The sequence below is a fragment of the Lithobates pipiens genome, unplaced genomic scaffold (genome assembly GCF_037356315.1).
Source record: "Lithobates pipiens isolate NorthernLeopardFrog02 unplaced genomic scaffold, aLitPip1_a1.2 Scaffold_3, whole genome shotgun sequence".
Taxonomy (NCBI): Eukaryota; Metazoa; Chordata; class Amphibia; order Anura; family Ranidae; genus Lithobates; species Lithobates pipiens.
In genome coordinates, this window is record NW_027507790.1 from 117,644,606 (window position 1) to 117,664,397 (window position 19,792).

General features: G+C 40.1%; 1 protein-coding gene across 2 annotated transcripts in view; it reads right to left on the reverse strand.

The window, feature by feature from the left end:
* The window catches only part of HSD17B4 (hydroxysteroid 17-beta dehydrogenase 4), a 429,215-nt gene that overhangs the window by 67,606 nt on the left and 341,817 nt on the right, over positions 1-19,792 (reverse strand). For both annotated transcript variants that reach the window (XM_077462215.1, XM_077462216.1), the window contains exons 18-20: positions 7,802-7,871; positions 5,611-5,717; positions 1,358-1,444 (exon numbers count right to left, since the gene is read on the reverse strand). In XM_077462215.1, the coding sequence (XP_077318341.1) occupies positions 1,358-1,444; positions 5,611-5,717; positions 7,802-7,871 (264 nt within the window). The remainder of the gene's footprint in view (positions 1-1,357; positions 1,445-5,610; positions 5,718-7,801; positions 7,872-19,792) is intronic.

Consider the following 19,792-nt stretch of genomic DNA (forward strand, 5'->3'; position numbering starts at 1 on the left):
TTTTGGGATAAAGGTTTTAACTATATGAAAAAAACTGACCATGCAGAAAATGCATTAGGGTTGAAGAAAAAAAAAAAAAACTTTAGCCTTTACAGACAGTTTAAATGGTTTGTTTCAACTCACTAACTGCTAAATTTGCTGTATTAAAAAATAAAAAAAATAAAAAAACACGAGCTGGATAAAAAGCCTAAAAAAAGAAAATGAATGCAGCCAAAATTTTTAAAGACTGGTAAGCTGAAATGGATTACATTTTACTTTTGGGTTTGGATTTGCCTAACTGAGAAGTACAGCCAAAGCTCATTTGGCTGTACTTCTCCTGTGGATGTTTTGCATGCCTGTGACTCGAGTTGGCTGATGTTACAGAGCCAGACAAGGCTGGGGAAAGACCGTGACTATATGAGTGAGATCCGTCCAGAACCCTGGACCAGCATCTGGCTCAACCTGTAAGCGAGCCGCTGAGAGCCTGGGCCATCCGCTCCCGCCCCCTCCACGGGTCAGCGCTCAAGTGAGTGCGTGGGCGGTAAAAGCACAGCACTGAGCACCGAGTGATCAGTGGTGTTTGAACATTCGGTACTCAGTCTTAGAGCTCACGAGAATAAAAAGGAATTGGCCACACACCACCTGACTGTGAAGACATTAAAGGAATTATTTTGCATTAGTTCTGTGGTGGTGTGCGGCCAATTTCTCTTTATCCTGGATGTTTACGGTGGCGACCTGAGGCGGGTACTCATACAGGACTGTTATCAAGCACTCACCTGAGCGGTATAAACACCTCATTTAGAGCCCAGAGGGGACAGATGCAGCATCCACCTAGGCAAGTATGATTTTATTTATTTTTTTTTAAATCCCAAACCTCTCTTTTAAAGTGGAACTTTAGTCACAAAAATTAAGTCCTGCTAGATCACTTCAGGCTGGCCCCTTGTGCAGGTATAGATATTTAAAACATTAAAAATAAGTGCCTATACTGTTTAAAATAAAGTAAAGCACTGTCTCACCCTGCTCTGCACATGCTCAGTTGCTCTCTACTTTTCGGCCCTGTGTCAAAAACGTAGGGGCCGATCTGCTGACAGCCTAAAGATTTTCTGCTGGTCAGGGGCTCTGGGCTTCAGCAAAATGGCAGATTCCAGCAAGAAGAAACAGGAACAATGCTGGAGGCAATTTACAGCACATGCTTTTAGTAGCATAATTATTAATGTCAAATGTATGTTCCTTGCTAAAGAACATTAATTTTTATCAAGTTGTTGTGGGTATAGTTCCTATTTAAACACACAAAAATATATTCATGATAACATTGATATGGATTCACAACAAAAGAGCACATACAATCTGGGACAATATTCTTTATATTATTCCTGACCTTGGTCTGAAGGTAAATTCTGTTGCCTTCTTTCCACATTTCAGTTAGTAAAGTTTGTCCAGGGATGACTGGCTTAGCAAAGCGAACCTTGAATAGTAAAGAGGTCAGATTATTGAAGTGAAAAGTAAAAACAGCAAAATATGAAAAGAAACTCATTTTATTATGACAATCTACACATACTCGCAGAAGATACTAAAGCAGACACAGAATACAGTACATCTGGGGGTTATATCTTCAGGTTGGTCTGGGGACCCTTTGGAATTCCCCAATACGATCGGGTCCATAGACAAGCATATGGTGTGGGCTCTCATGCACAGCTTGCTATCTCACCATCCCCAGTGTATAAACAGATTGAAAATGACATATGTCAAAGTTAAAATTCTATGAACTAGGGAAAAGGCCTTAGGATACATTAGGATACGCCTAATCAAAGTTGTCAGTTTAAAACAAGCTGACTTCAAAACACGACCAGATCAATATCATACCAACTAGTTCACACAATTCACTGAATTGATAAGTTTAAAGGCCCACCGTCACATACGTGAGCACAGTCTACAGATGTTGCAGTACATGCATTGCTGCACGTTCCCATTCATTACATATGGTCTTCGATGCACATCCATGCACCCTTTTTTTACCCCAATGCACTGCAATCAAGGTGTATGCACTGTGGAACATTGAGAGTCATGTACATCGGTGTGCGAGTTAGAAATGAACAGGGGCACACCGTGCACAAGGTGTGTGTAACCCATGTGGTTGCACACATAAGAATGAATATACAAAGTATGGCCAAACTGTGGACTTTTGCATTCTCAAGAAACTACAAGTGCATTCTATTCTTACTGACAAAGTATCCTGGAAGCTCTCTTTTTTTCTCGACAACTAAGGAGTTTCAGGCAGTATTGGGCAATAGGGTTAATGTATTGGAAGGTTTTACACTGACATCTCGCATATATGATCACCTCTTCACTCAAGCCTCTCATGACTGCAAATGTCAATCACACTTACTGCCAAAGGCACTCATTATTACATCCCGGGAACAGGATAGGGCTCATTTATCACAAGCAGTGTTCAGATCAGAAGCATCAGTTGCTATTTGGTCATCCTTGGGCATTAACTGGTGATCATTCACACTTCTGCATCATGGTTTAGTCCACGCGATCATGTGTTGCTGTGCCAATAATATTGGATAGCGGTAGAAAAAAAGGGTCATGTGCTTTTGTTTTTCTAAACATGGTAGGTTGCATCAGCAGCCATTTAATTTTTTAATGGGCTGCCTTTAATCACTTCAGTCCCGGAAGATTTTACCCCCTTCCTGAGCTGAGCACTTTTTACAATTTGGCACTGCGCTGCTTTAACTGGTAATTGTGCAGTCCTGCAATGCTGCGCCCAAACTAAATTTGCGTCCTTTTTCCCCCATAAATAGAGCTTTCTTCTGGTGTTATTTGATTACCTTTGTGCTTTTTTTTTTTTTTTGCGATATAAACAAAAAAAGACTGAAAACTTTGAAAAAAAAATATTTTCTACTTTTTGTTATACAAAAAAAAAATTACAATAAACTTAATTTTAGTCATACATTTAGGCTAAAATGCATTCAGTCACATGTCTCGGGTACAAAAAATTCAATACGTGTATATTTATCGGTTTACGCAAAAGTTATAATGTCTACAAACTAGGGTACATTTTCTGGAATTTATGCAGCTTTTACTTTATAACTGCCTATCATTTCTTGAGGTGCTAAAATGGCAGAGCAGTAATACCCCCCCCCCCCCCCAAAGACCCCATTTTGGAAAGTAGACACCCCAAGGAATTTAATGAGAGGCATGTTGAGCACACTGAATATTTAATTTTTTATCACAAGTGATTAAAAAATTACAAAAAAAATGTACACAATGTTGTCACTAAATTATGTATTGCTCAAACATGCCATGGGCATATGTGAAATTACCCCCCAAAATACATTTTGCTGCTTCTCCTGAGTAGGGTAATACCACATATGTAAGACTTTTTTGAGAGCCTAGCAGGACCCCGAAAGCCAATCACCGCCTTCAAGCTTTCTAAGGGCGTAAAATGGTAATTTTACTCCTCACTACCCATCACAGATTCGGAGGCCATCAAATGCCAAAATGACCCCATTTTGGAAAGTAGACACCCTAAGCTATTTGCTGATAGGCATGTTGAATCCATGAAATATTTTATATGTTGCCACAAGTTTCAGGAAATTACAAATATATATATATATTTACAAAGTTGTCACTAAAGGATTTATTGCTCAAACATGCCATGGGTATATGTGAAGGTACACCTCAAAATACATTCTTCTGCTTCTCTCGAGTACGGGGATTCCACGTGTGGGACTTTTTGGCAGTCTAGCTGCATACAGGACCCTGAAAACGAAGCACTGCCTTCAGCCTAAGGGCGTAAAATGGTGATTTCACTTCCTCACTTCTTATCAGACTTTTGGAGGCCCTGACATGTCACGATAGCACAAGCCCCCCAAATGACCCCATTTTGGAAAGTAGACACCCCCAGCTATTTGCTGAGAGGCTTGTTGAGAATTTTGCAGATCTCACTTTTTGTCAGAATGTTTCGAGATTTTGAAAATGAAGGAAGAAAAGGAACATTTTTATTTTTTCAAACAAATGAGCTGCAAAATACTCTGCCTCTTAGAAAATATCTTGGGGTGTCTACTTTCCAAAATAGGGTCATGGGGGGGGGGGTGCTATCTTGGCATTTCATGGCCTCTGAAACTGATAGGTAGTGAGGAAGTGAAATCACCATTTTACACCCTTCGAAATCCTGAAGGTGGTGATTGGTTTTCGGATCCCGTACACAGCTAGGCTCCCAAAAAGTCCCACACATGTGGTATCCCTGTACTAAGAAGAAGCAGCAGAATGTATTTTGGAGTGTAATTCCACATATACATATGGCATGTGTGAGCAATTCATCATTTAGTGACAACTATGTGTTAAAAAAAAATATATATATATATATAATTTTCGCGAAACTTAGCAAATTATAAAATATTTCATGGACATGTCTATCAGCAAATAGCTTGGGGTGTCTTTCCAAAAAGGGGTCATTTGGGAGGGGCAGGTTGAACTGTCCTGATATTTTATGCACAACATTAGCAGCTTATGTCACACATCACCCACTCTTCTAACCACTTGAAGACAAAAGCCCTTTCTGACATTTTGTGTACATGAAAAAAAAATCTAAAAAATTACTCTGAACCCCCAAACATGATATATATTTTTTTAAAGCAAAGGCCCTAGAGATTAAAAAAAAAATAATTGAAAAATCGCTGTGCAAATACGAACGCAATTATTTTTGAAAAAAAAAAAAAACTGACTTTTTTTTTAAAATGAATGCTATGAAACACACATAAAAACAATATTACCGTATATGCCGAATACATAGCTATCAAAAAGCATGCTTTAAAATTGCACACAACCGTGCAGCGGCAACAAACTACATACTTTTTAAAAGCCTTTAATGGTTATCACTTTAGATTTACAGAACTTTTTCATAGTTTGTTATAACATTTTGTATTACATTTTCATAGGTTGAAGTGTGTTGCAGCCCATTCATTTTGAATGGGTGGTTTCAGGTTAACAAGCACTAAGGAGTCCAACTATACATGTTTTTGCATACGTTTCACATGTTTACCCAAGATTCACATTTTTCTAACTGGATTACCTTTAAAAATCTCTTACTAACACATGTGACCTGAGCAGCCAATTGACAGGCCTGAACACGGTCACCTGAATAAAAGCGAATCATCAACCTATGAACTTACACAAGGTTTGGCTCCTTGATCAATGGAGAAGCAAGGGGCATGATGAAAGGGAGGACAGGAGGGTCAGGGGGTGGGTTAGTAAGACACCTTGTTGATTTGCCTAAGTGGTCTATTCACACTGTTATATTGCAGTAATGCACACTACTTGGACCGTTAAAACTAATTAAAACCCTTTATTTAAGGGTTAGGTAAAGTGTCGATTCCAGGAAGAAGAGGGTTAAACCACAGGGGTATGCTTTAGTGCAGAGGATACATTTATTATATAGGAAAAACACAGGAAAGCCAAAGTATTCACACTAGTTCTTGGGGCTGGTAGTGCCACACAAAAACTACCAGCACCAGACTCCTGGCACACAAAAACTTCATGTGCAAGCACCAAAGGAAATTTTTGTTTATGCAATTTATGACTTCACACAAAACCCCATCCCAAAATGGACGAGAAAACAGCTACTACCTTTATGGCTTTGAACTTGGACACGTCATTATTCGCAAAGTGCTTCAAAACATGCCGGGCAGAAAATCCGAAAGTGCACAAGCCATGCAAGATGGGTCTTTCAAATCCTGTGGAGGGGAACACCAGAAAGGCAAAAATTTAATCTTTTCTATTTTCACAAGCATACAAAGAAATCAATGTGCCCTAGAAGATGGGGAATTTTGTTCAAGTCTATTAGCCAAGTTTATTAACTAAAGTTTAATACATTTACAATTATTCCAAGAAAATAAAGAGATTTGAGTTTAAATTAAGCAATAACATTTCTGCAGCCAGTCATAAAATGAGGTAATAAGCAATAAAGGGAGAACTTGAATGTTGCAATAATGTTTGGCTGGCTAATAAATGTCAACCAATCATACTGTGGCTGTCATATAAAAATGAAAGTTAAAGAGGTTTGACTTCCCACATACAATAAATTGCAGTAGGTCAGAGATAGAAAGGTTTAATTTTTATGTATAATTTTAAAGTTTAGGTATGGCAATTTGAAAAGAGTTGCAAGTATGTATGTTCCATACCTGGCTGAACCCCGTGGATAGTGGAAATCACTGTAGTAGGCACACTGCTACTAAAGTGTTCTCCATTAGCTTCTGGGTTCCATGCCGAGTGGTCACCTTACTGCTTAGTCACTTGCTTGGCACAGGTGTCATTCAGAGAACACTTTGCATTTTCTCAAATGATTTGATTGGCCAAGAGAGATTATGACATTACTGAACCGACACTCCACCTCATCCAATTAGAGAATACTTTTCAGTCACTGAGAAAATGCAAAGTGTTCTCTGAATGGTGCCTGTTCTGAGAAACTTCTGTGTTCATGACGCAGCAGGGCAGACACTCAGCACGGGACCCGCAAGCAAGTGGAGATCACTGGAGTAGCAGTACAACAGTGATTTCCAGCTTCTACAGGGATCCAACAGGTATGGCAAATAGATATTTTCACGCCGCCGATAAAGGTGATCTCACGGCGAAGCCGCCACAGAGACCACTTTTATCTTGAAGCGGACCGCCAGACGAACACAAGGATACCGGGGTTATGGCAGCTACATGCTGTAATAACAACGATATCCCCCATCAGTCAGGACGAATATTGACGTGCGGCGGTCCGGAAGTGGTTAAGTCACGCTTTAGTGCAGGTAGCAGGTGCAGCTTGATCTAGGACAAGCCCCCAGAGTGCCTACAGGTCAATAAAGAAGCTGTGGCACACTGTTAAGCACACCCACGTGCTCTCCCCTTCTGTAATCATGCTACACATGTAAACATCATATACCTTATGTATCAAGGGACAGAGTCTGACAGTAAGCCTCAAAGACCCCTTAGACATCCTATACCATATATGCTGCTGACTGGCTGGTAAATGATAGCAGTGCCTGCACACAAACATGCCATACATTAATAGCTATGGATGCACCCACAGTAAGTATATGTCCAGCTAAAACCTTTATATTTTCCCAAGTAGCATTTGGATGGATTAGAACCAGTTAGGTTTTTACTGCCATCTTGGGCTCAGTTATGAAGATTTCCTCTATCATACTATCACTGTTATGAAAAACTTATTAAACAGGAGAAAATCTGCAACAGGAACAGATATAACGTGTTGACAAAGGTTCTAGGCCTCCCCATCTCTACTAAAAAAAATGATATTTCTGTGTTTGTTGGTGTTGGGAGACTTTCCCACATTTACTCTTTAAAATCATTATTAAAAGGGACAGAAAATGAGGGGTAACATTTTCTAATGGCGCGTTGAATAGTTGTAGAAATCTGGCAGGGGTTCTAATGCTTCCCACTCGATCCAAAGACTATGTAATACAGTTTTGGCTGAAAACACGATTTCAAGATTGATTTTTTTAAAGCAAATATAAAAAAAATGCATTACTGGTTTAAAATAGAAAAAAAAGTGACCATTTTCCTATAGATTCTCTAGAAGAAGCCAATTGTCAATATCATCATCTCAGAATGGGCAGATAGGATTGAACATATAAAGCTTAATCTTTTTTGATCCGAATACTAACGGACAATCAGGGGATTGGCTAAAAGTTGGATACTAATACACCTGTCATATGGCACAATGTCTTATAGCATTAAAATTTTCTACTTTGGCAGCAAGTAAAGCTTTGTGTGTTAATTTTGGTCTATGGAGACGGTGCTATTGACTTACCTGCCACTGCAGCAAAGCTGGGGTCAATGTGCAAGGGATTCCAGTCTCCACTGAGACGGTACAGAGCAGCCTGTGGAAGAAGGAAGCAGAAACTCAATCTTCACTTGTTAGACCTGATTAAATCACAACATCTTAGCCTCTACTTGACCAGAGTTGTCATACAAACATTAAACACCATTAATTTGTCTTCATTAAAAAGAAAGGTTAAGCACTCATCATAAACTCAATTGCCGGAGGCATCAAATCTTGGTGTAGGTTAATAAACATTACAAACCAGGTTAACAACCAAAAAAGAGCTAAACAAAAGCCTCAGATCAGCATTAGGAATTTTTATGCGACTGTCAAAGCAAAACCGCACAAGACGTCTCAGATGGGAGTCTTTATCTGGGCACTACAGGTTGTGTTTACTAGCATTGTTGTCTAAAGGCAGCCCCTACACAATTTATTTTTTCCATGCTGCCGTTGGTTTGAGTGACTTGATTGCCCCATCCACACTCTCGATGCGGATGGGGAAATCCTCCCACTGTGCCTTCGTATTTTGACAGTGGAGAGACTTCCCCAACATCAGAATACACTGATCAGTTGTACCAGCTATAGCCAGTACAGATTGCGTGTAAATTTCCAAATGGGCTGGTGGAACAGAAACTGATGGCATTCTTTATAACCAGCATTCCTATACATGGACCCAAATTTCAATCCATATATGGCCAGCTTTACAGCTCAACCAGTATGTGGCCCAGGAGCTTGAAAATGGTGGTTTCCAGCTGAAGCTTTCTATACAGGTACTTCAAGTTCTGACAGATTCACCTAACTCTTAGAAATGATCTCAGAGGCATTAACAGTTGCAGGGTCGCGGGGCGATGTTTAAACTGGGCTTCAAAGAGAACATATAACCAGATGGGCTAAAAGGAACATAATAGATTGTCAAGAGAGGATATGGTTTGTAAATAAACCAATATAGCAATCATTATTCATCTGGACTTTGGAATGCCCAGACTCAATGCCACCCTCAGCAACTCCTGAATATATGACTGATTCTGCAGAATATAACTATGATCCTCACTGTATATGTGAACATAGTCATAACAGATAGTACTGACAGCTGTCTGGTTGAAGCTTGGAGTTTCTTTCCTCTGGGTCAGCAGCAGTGGATTTAGAACTTAACAGACATATATGAACTCCAGGCCCAAAAAATGTATACGTATTGCTCAATAGTCACTAGGGCTATTAATCCACGATGTATGCACCAAATACATTTACAAACCCAGGAGTTACCTTGTAGAAGTCACACTATAACTGTGCTGTACATAGTCTGTGCAGACAGCAGAGCTGTGGCAGGAGCCAAAAAGCTCTCCCCACTTCAGGCTGTGGTCAGAAAACTACAGGAGGGGGAGGAGGCAAGACCAGTCCCCCTGCACAAGAAGGGAGACCAGTGGCAAACGGTCAATATTAGAGGAAGCTTCTATAAACACTTCACACTGGATTACTGCACAGATCTTGAGGAAATTCAAGATTCAAGGAAGAACACATGTCTTTGAATTTAGCCAATATTTGCTTGTCACGGAATTCAGCTTTAGAACGGCCATACAGTGTACAAATATAATAAACTGGTCAAAATTGACTTAGGGTAGCCCTGTTGGCCTCCTTCTGCCCAACATCCTTTAATTGAAAAATGTAGGAAGTTGAGGGGAGAACTGTTGGACAATCAGAGGCTGCTTCCAAATCAGGCCGAGTGAGGCCAGCTTAATAGAGTAGCTGAGTTGGGAGATTTGTCCATCTACACTGTATAGTGGTGAAATTTGTTCGATTATTTTTTTCTCAGTCAGCCTGTCAAATAAATGTGCTTTAGGGCTTTTGTTCACATTTTATGGGTTCTAAATTTTTATGGAATACAAAACTTGCTTGAAACAGCTCAAATGAAGGTCAATTGCAAGTCCAAAGCATCTATCAATTACTTCCTAATAATCTCAGAAGCATCTCAAACTGATGTAAGGCTAGGTTCACACTTCTGCGCATGCAGGACTGTATGTATATCGCTACTTTCTCGCAGCCACAGCAAAAATGTGCTGCTACTACTACTACAATGTGGTATTGATGCAGCTGCGATTGTGGAAAAGGTACTGTGTTTTTTTTTTTTTTTAGGTAAAATTCATTTGAATGGGCTGTTATGTCTGTGCAAATGTGGTCGCATGGAAACTGCAATAGTGTGAGCCTAGCCTTAAATGGATACCTGCAACTTAAAACCCAATACTTTAATAGCAAGTCTCTTAATGCTTGATGATGTACAAAGTGCAGTAACACAGATTTCCCCTCTCCTATATTTACAGGAGACATGATATGAAATGGAAGAAATGTTACTGATCAATTGTAGTGGATTAGCGCACTCTTGTCATATGTCCGTCAAGATCAGATCAAGGGTTGGAAAGTGAAATAAAAGGATGTAGAACTTTTACATTCTCTCAGTAATGGCAGCATGAGTTTAGTTAGCAGTCAGAAGTTAACACAGCTCTGTACTGCAGACATGGCAGATAATTATTCCAAATGGCATCGCTCAGAGTAAATTTAGTATTATAGTGCACCATTAATATGGACATTGACATACTAGGAGAAAAAAAATCCTACTTTATCTTATAAGTGAACTGCTGCACGTCTAAGCATGCTTTAATTGATGTCTAATTGCCTTTATAAAAGCTCGAATGTCCTTCACGCTAAAAACTGAAACAAGTCTTTTGCAGGCCCTATGATACTTGTGCACCTAATCCATATTAACATACAATTTCTTGCTTTACTCTTTTTTCTTCTTTGATAATGTACCGTAATATTTCCTCTGTGCATTTACCATTGTCCTCTATTCTGGCGGGGGGGAACTCTTAGCACAGCTGTGACTGAAACATAGCTTTTTTACCAAGCCTCCAAAGTCACAAGACTGAACAAATTGCAAGTGCATTTCTATGGAGGGTAAAGTAAAGGGCACAGAAATGCTGCATTCACATTCCCTCAGGTCTATTCTCCATAAAAGCAGCTTCTACTCAACAATAAAACTTGGCGGGGAAGCAATCAGGTACGATTATTAATGAGGCAGACTGAGGTGCAAAACAAAAATTGCTTTATTTAGAACAAGACAACGCATTTCATGACTAACACCTGTCACTACATCTTATTCTGCAGTATCTGATTCAAGTGACTGGACTTGCTCACACTATTCTTTATGCATATTTTATATATATATATATATATATATATATATATATATATATATATATATATATATATATATACACACACATATACACACACACATACACACACACAACTTTTTGTCACTACATCTAGGTCACCGCTATTATGGTATGCATGTATATGTAAAACCAGAAGGTTTTCTATGTTCTTCTTTTTCTCTGTATTCCTACTTCAAATACCCTTAATAAAATATGAAAAAAAAAAAAAACTTGCAGGAAATCCAAAATTTGAGTTGTTGCCAGAAACGAACATTCCACAAACATATATGTTGATCTCCTAGATATCTTGTGAGTTGTTAAAAGTACAGTCTAGACAGAGCATATAAAGTTATCAACCACATTTCTCCTAGTTATCTCTGTGGACTACAGAACACCTCTCCTTCCTATGCTATGGAGAAAAAAAGCAGGGGCAAGGGTTTTGCGGTCCTATCCTAGGGTGATAATGCTTCTCTATAGATACAGCATGTAAGTGAGCATTATCAAACTTGAACAAGGAGAGTGTTACTGCCAGGATTACCAGGTGATTATAAAGGAAAAAAGTCTGAAAAAAAGAAAACGAATGCAGCCCCTACATCTAAGGAATTGTACGCTGCGATTTACTGTATAACATATTGGCTCTTGGATTAGATTTTTATTCTCTGTCTTTTGGTCCTTTAATGTGATAAGCAGACTCTCTGACCAGCAGGAAGGGTAAAGAGGGAGGAAGGGTTAGGCCAAGCTAATGAACACAATAATTTAAGATTTGAAACTTCAACAGTATGCAAGTCTTGATCTACTGACACCTTTGGAGCGCAGTTTTCACCAATAGTAACCTTGGTTTATGAATTGTCACTATATGCTCAGTATGAAGCGCTTGTGAAGGGTCTACTTTAATTTACTCTATATAAAATCTGAACTTCTATTGATTACTGCAATGTATATATAACAAAGTGGTCTTTATAGTGTTGAATGTGAAAAGATTTAGAAAAGAGATTGGAGGGAGCTTTCATGATGCCAGCTGGAGAGGAAAAGGAAAAAGAAACAGCATGTACCAATTACGCATAAGATTAGGTTTTGTGGTCTTTTTAATGAGGAATAAAAAATAATAATTAGCCAAAGATTAAATTAATATCTAAAACAACTTTTTAAAAGTTACTATAGATATGGCTTTCAAAATAACTCATGTTGCGAATCATGGAACATGAAGTAATTATTTTAGAAACTGCATTTTGCCAATAGAAAAGCTAGGTTTCCTATAAAACATTCCCTTTTTTTTTCTATGTCTGGTAAACCAAACAAAGAACGATAAACGTGCAGCTGATTGCAGCGGGATAAACTCTGCGCCACTTAATATATATCTTGTGAAGATAATTAAAATTAAACTAATTAGAAAACTAAAAATATAGTGATATTTTTTAAAGCTGCTCCCTGGAAAGAATCAAAGAGAAGATACTTAATAACTGTGAACTAGTGACAATAGGGTCGCTACTAGTAAAAACAAACCTAATTTACTAGGCATTAAATTATATAATTCATAGGGTGAAATCTACTACAATAACACCAACACATAATATAGTAATACTAAAACCAACTGTACGTGCAAAAAATACAAAATAAACAATTGCATCAAAAATTCTTGAAATAGTCCCATTTAGATGTTAGAAAAAAGACATATCCAAAGTCCATTCAAGTGACTGAACACTACGGAACATAATTGTGATACACTCCAACTTAATCGGCTTTCCAGAATGCAGTAAAATCTTCTGAAGCCATTTAGAGATTCCTTCACCACAGATTTGAACACGTAGACACCCAAGCGTGATGATAAAATAATCTCTTATTTTATGATGGCAGGGCGGCATTGAAGATTGGACGTACCTGTATGCCAATATGCCTGCCTGTGCCATTCTGCCGACGTACATCGGCGTGCGCTGGTTGGGAACCAGTTAAAGTGGCCCTAGTATATGCATGTGAGATAGGGACCTTAAGCCAGACAGAGGGATTGAGTCTGAGCCTATTCAGCCTATTCAGCCTGAGTCTGAGCCTATTCAGCAGGGACCAGACAAGCTTTGATCCATCTATGGGCAGGCTGTCTGAATCTTAGCTCCCCCACTAGCTGTCACCATCTGCAACAAGCGCTCCACACGGGCGCGTCATCCATTCACAGTGTTCTGTGAATGGGAGAACTAAAACAGCCTTTGCAGCTGTCTGCTTTTAGCTCTCAGCGAACTATCACGGCGCTTCTGTATACACCACTCGAAAGATGCTGCTTGCAGGACTTTTTTTTAACGTCCTGCCAGCACATCTCCTCAGTGTGAAAGCACTCAGGGCTTCCACACAGACTGCAGGGGAGCCGTTTTGCAGGCACTTTACAGGCGCTATTTTAAAGCGCCTGAAAAACGCCCCAGTGGGAAAGGTGTCTAACTGTTAGATTTTATGAGATGAAGGGGAAAAAATAAATGATCGGCCTAACATATCTGCCCAAAAAAATCGGCATCATATATCGGCCATGGCGATTTCTAAATATCGGTATCGGCATCGGCCAGAGAAAAACCCATATCGGTTGACCTCTAGTAGTCACCCTCTGCTGCTTGGACACAAGAAAGACTAGGAACTTTGGCCTGTGGGTGTGCCTAGAGCAGTACCACTTGACTGCAACTAAAGTTATATAGTTAGGTTGAAAAAAAGTCCTTCTAGTTCAACCATAAATAATAATATCAACCAATCCCATATACTCAATCCGATACCCACAGTTGATCCAGAGGAAGGCGAAAAACCTTCAGCAGGGGAAAAAAATTGCTTCCCGACACCCTCCCAGGAGGCAAATCAGATTTTCTCTGGATCAACTTTACATATAAAATGTTAGTATCCAGTTATATTGTGTGCCACCTCTGGAGGGAGCCTATTCCCCATTTTCACGGCTCTTACTGTGAAGAAACCTTTCCGTATTTGGAGATTAAATATCTTTGCCTCTAGGCGCAAATAGTGCCCCCCTGCCCTCTGTTGTCCATCAAGTGAAAAACTCAACACCAAGTTCACTATATGGACACCTTATATATTTGTATATGTTGATTATATCATCACCTTAATCTCTTCTTCTCAAACGAGAATAAAATTCAGTTCCTCAAATCTTTCCTCATAGCCGAGCTGCTCCATGCCTCTTATCAGTTTGGTTGCCCTTTTCTGCACTTCCCCGATATCCTTTTTGAGAACTGGTGCCCAAAACTAAACTGAATATTCCAGATGAGGTCTTACTAATGATTTGTATAGGGGCAAAATGATATCACTCTTTGGAGTCCATACCTCTCTTAATACAAGAAAGGACTTTGCTCGCTTGGGAAACCACAGCTTGGCATTGCATGTTATTATTGAGCTTATGATTTACCAAAACCCCCAGATGCTTCTCTACTTTGGGACCATGTCAATACCATCCCCATTATGGATTTGAGTTAGTTCAGTTGAGTGAGTTCACAGTCTTTTTGAAGAATTCTCATTTCTGTTCTGTGTTTAGCGATGCCAATATTCCCATCCAGTCTAAGTCCTGGAGAGCAGCCCTCATCCTTTGAAAATTTGCTCTCCTAACCACTTGCCTACTGGGCACTTAAACCCCCCTCCTGCCCAGACCAATTTTCAGCTTTCAGTGCTCTAACACTTTGAATGACAATCCCTCAGTCATGTAATACTGTACCCAAACAAATTTTTAGTTTTTTTCATACAAATAGAGCTTTCTTTTGGTGGTATTTGATCACCTCTAGATTTTTATTTTTTTGCGCTATACATGAAAAAAGACCGAACATTTCGAAAAAACAAATTTCTTTGTTTTTCTGATAAAATTTTATTTTTCTTCATGAAATTTGGCCACAATTTATGCTGCTACATGTCTTTGGTAAAAATAACCCAAATTAGTGGATATTATTTGGTCTGTGCGGAAGTTATATAGTGTACAAGCTGTGGTGCAAATCAAAAAATTTATCACACCTGATGTACTTGTGGCCTATCTAATTTCTTGCGATCCGAACAAGCCTGGAAATACCCACCAAATGACCCCTTTTTTGAAAGTAGACATTCCAAGGTATTTAGTAAGATGCATGGTGAAGTTTTTGATGCTGTATTGCTGTGGTTTTAGTAGACCACAGGAGGATAGAACTAGTACAAGCAGCAGGCAGGGACATGGTCAGCAAAAGCAAACACAATTGTCCAGGCAACAGGCAGGAATACTATCCATAGTCAGATTCTCCCCACTTCTTAACTTCTTGTTGACGAGGCTTTGAGGAAAGCCCTTCCGGTTCGTCCTTATGGTGCCACATGCTGGAGTGTTCTCTTCCGTGAAGGTTGTGGAACAGGAGCAAACTTGTATAAAATGTATCTATGTACAAATGGTAGCCTTTCTCCAGGAGTGGGTTTATGAGTTTCCCGCTTGACCCCATGTAGTCTGGGCAAATAAGGGGATGCAGCTGGTGTCCTTCCCTTCATATACCATGAAGGCATATGTATACCTTTGTGGCTCGGTCATACAATTTATACAGCTTTGCCCCATAGCGGGCCCTTTTGTAAGGAATAAATTGTATGAAGCCCAGCCTGCCAGTAAATTTGATAAAGGAATCATCCATGCATGTGTGTTGGTCTGGGGTAAACAACTGGGGGAAGATTTCAGACATTTTTTTTTTAGTAGTGGCTGAATTTTATAAAGCTTATCATAATTTGGGTAATTTCAGAGAGTGGGAACTGGGTATTATCATTATAGTTTAGGAATATCATAATCATGAGATATCTTGTTCTGGGCATTACTGAGGAAAAGATGGGCAAGTGGTGGATGGAGAGGGTTGACCAATATGAACGCAATTTTTTTTGGTTAGTCCCATACAGAATATGAGGCCCAAAACATTTTTTGAACTCCTCCACGGTTAGGGCTCTCCCCTCATAGGGACGGACATAATAGGACGTTGGATTACTTGTCATGAATTGTTGTGCATACAGGTTGCACTGGGCCATGATTGATGCTAGCATGTCCTCAGTAAAAATGAAATGGAAAAAAGCTATTGGGGAAAAATTCTGTGTTCACCTGGACTCCTGGCTGTGAAATGGGGAATGTTAGCTTCTCCTGAATTAGGAGGAAGCCATAAGGGGTTCTGAAGGGAATAGGGAAGGCTGGCATGGGACCTAACCCTTTGGGACAGAGGTGACACCCCACTGGTACGTGGCCTTTCTTGCCGAGGTACTGTGGTGCTGGTGGATGGCACTGCCTCCTCACCAGAATGCCTTCATCTGGCGGGCGGGCTCTCATCCTTCTCTGAGGTTGTCAGTGTTCCACTGCTTAGGACAGGCTCATAATCAACGTCAGATTCAGACACCAAATTTGGGGAGGAATCCGAAGCGGAGGAGAGCTCCCCGTTTCTCTTCGGCTGAAAATAATCTTCTGGACATTGTTGGTGGGCATTTATGGCACTGATGACAGAAGGATATCAATAGAGGCTAAGAAGCATCCCATCTGGAGCGAGGCTACTAACAAGCGGACTGACTCCATCCATAAGGATTGGATTAACAAATGTTGGTTTAGGGATCTTAGGTCCAAGATTGGTCTTATGTCCCCATTTGGTCTTAGACCCGTGAACAGGTTTGAATAAAACCCTGTGCCTCTTTCGGACATCATAACCTATATGATCACTCCCTAATGAACCAACTGCTCTAGTGCTTGAAACAATACGTTTCTTTTGGAGGATCCACAGGAACGTTTGATTTTTTTTTCTGGCACTGGCCCTGCGGCTTGCCACTGGCTCTTACATAGTTACATAGTAGGTGAGGTTGAAAAGAGTCCATCAAGTCCAACCTATGTATGTGATTATATGCCAGTATTACATTGTATATCCCTGTATGATGCAGTCGTTCAGGTGCTTATCTAATAGTTTCTTGAAAAGATCAATGCCCCCCACTGAGACCACTGCCTGTGGAAGGGAATTCCACATCCTTGTCACTCCTACAGTAAAGAACCCTCTATGTAGTTTAAGGTTAAACCTCTTCTAATTTAAATGAGTGGCCACGAGTCTTATTAAACTCTCTTTTGCGAAAAAGTTTTATACCTATTGTGGGGTCACCAGAATGGTATTTGTATATTGAAATCATATCCCCTCTCAAGCGTCTCTTCTCCAGAGAGAATAAGTTCAGTGCCCGCAACCTTTCCTCATAACTAATATCCTCCAGACCATTTATTAGCTTTGTTGCCCTTCTTTGTACTCGCTCCATTTCCAGTACATCCTTCCTGAGGACTGGCTCCCAAAACTGGACAGCACACTCCAGGTGCGGCCTGACTAAAGTCTTTTAGAGCGGGAGAATTATCGTTCTATCTCTGGAGTTGATCCCCTTTCTAATGCATGCCAATATTCGGTTTGCTTTGTTAGCAGCAGCTTGGCATTGCATGCCATTACCGAGCCTATCATCTACTAGGACCCCCAGGTCCTTTTCCATCCTAGATTCCCCCAGAGGTTCTCCCCCCAGTGTATACATTGTATTAATATTTTTGCCACCCAAATGCATTATTTTATATTTTTCTACATTGAACCTCATTTGCCATGTAGTTGCCCACCCCATTAATTTGTTCAGATCTTTTTGCAAGGTTTCCACATCCTGTGGATAAATTATTGCCCTGCTTAGCTTCGTATCATCCGCAAATGCAGAGATTGAACGGTTTACCCAAACCTCCAGGTTTTTTATGAACAAATTAAATAGGATTGGTCACAGCATAGAACACTGGGGGACGCCACTACCCACCTGACCATTCTGAGTACTCCCCATTTATCACCCACCCTCTGAACTCACCCTTGTAGCCAGTTTTCAATCCATGTACTCATCCTATGCTCCATGCCAACGGACCTTATTTTGTACAGTAAACGTTTATGGGGAACTGTGTCAAATACTTTTGCAAAATCCAGATACACCAGGCCTTCCTTTATCTAGATGGCAACTCACCTCCTCATAGAAGGTTAGCAGATTGGTTTGGCAAGAACGATTCTTCATGAATCCATGCTGATTACTGCCAAGGATATGGTTCTCATTACTAAAATCTTGTATATAGTTCCTTATCCCCTCCAAGAGTTTAAATACTATTGATGTTAGGCTAACTGGTCTGTAATTCCCAGTGATGTATTTTGGGCCCTTTTTAAATATTGGTGCTACATTGGCTTTTCTCCAATCAGCTGGTACCATTCCAGTCAGTAGACCGTCAGTAAAAATTAGAAACAATGGTCTGGCAATTACTTGACCAAATTCCCTAAGTACCCTTGGGTGCAAGTCATCTGGTCCCGGTAATTTATTAATGTTAATTTTCCCAAGTCTAATGTTAATTCTGCCCTTTGTTGACCATGGAGGTGCTTCCTGTGATGTCTCACAAGGATAAACACTGCAGTTTTGGTTACTGAAGCCCCCCCAATTCCCTTGTGAAGACTGAGGAGAAGAAAGAATTCAATACCTTCGCCATCTCCCCATCCATCGTAACCAGACATCCTGTGCTCTAGTGCCCTGTTGTAGGCGGAACTGCCTTGGCACTGAAATACCTGAGGAAGCCCCAGTGATTTTGAATGAGGGATGCCTGGTCCTTCTCTTTACAGGAAGTAAAGAACTCTTTCCTCTGGGAAACTTTTGTATGTACTTGTCCAGATCATCACCAAACATTCCCCATGGAAGGGGAACCCTGCCAAGAACTTCTTACAGGTAAGCTTGGCTGACCAGTTCTTAAGCCAGACAAGTCTAGTCAAGTGTACAGACAGGAGAGTCAGACAAAAGACTTCCTGTATAGAATCCTTTAAGGCATCTACAGCAAAACAGCGCTCAAGGAATATCTGCCCTATTTTCGGCAAGATCATCCTCCTGGTTAGGCCTGTCAGGCCGTCTGACCGGATCCCAAGGACTGGCAGACTTCAACTGCTGTGACAGCTGGCTGACTTGTCAACCGGGTCTTTCAAGTCCTGTGCATTATCCATTGGACAAGTTAAGTTCTTGTTTAAGGAAGAGACTGCCGCATCTATGGATGGCATGCTCCATTTCTTAAACTTTTCCTCCATGAGATACGAGAGGAAAAACCTCTTAGGAGTAACAAAAATTCTGTCAGGATGTTCCCAATCAGTATACACCACCTTTTCCAACAGCGTGTGCAAGGGGAAAGCCTGTAAGAGGCGAAGTACTTCCTGTATGGGAAGGAGATGGACTATAACCCAGTAAGAAATAATAGCCTCACTCTGTGTCCCGTGAAGTATAATAAAGAAAGGAGAACATTTTATAGAAGAGCATCAGTTTCCATGTAATTGAATAGAGCGAATATTTCATGTGCTTCTCCCGCTCTACACCCTAATCTGGGCAATCTAGGAGACTGGACAAAGCCCCTGACCTTAAAGCATCATACAATACAATTATAGTTATTCCTGAAGAATGAAGCACTATATTATTCAGAATAAAGAGACATTGTACCAGCTGTTCATTCATAGTCACAATGTTTACTAATGTGCCACAATAAACTGTGTGCTGATAATGGTAATGACAGGTTGGTCGTGCTGAACAAAAGATTTTCATCTCACTGCTTTCTTTACCCATTTGCAGAGAATAAGTGATGAAGGAAATTAAATGAAAATAATATAAATAAATATTATAATAATTACAATCCTTCTGTTCAGACTTCTCATTCTCATGGTACATGCCCACTCTATTTCTAACCAACAGCACAGGTACACTCCTCACGCTTGCTTTTTACAGACAAAACCACAAAATATTCATGTCAGACATCAGT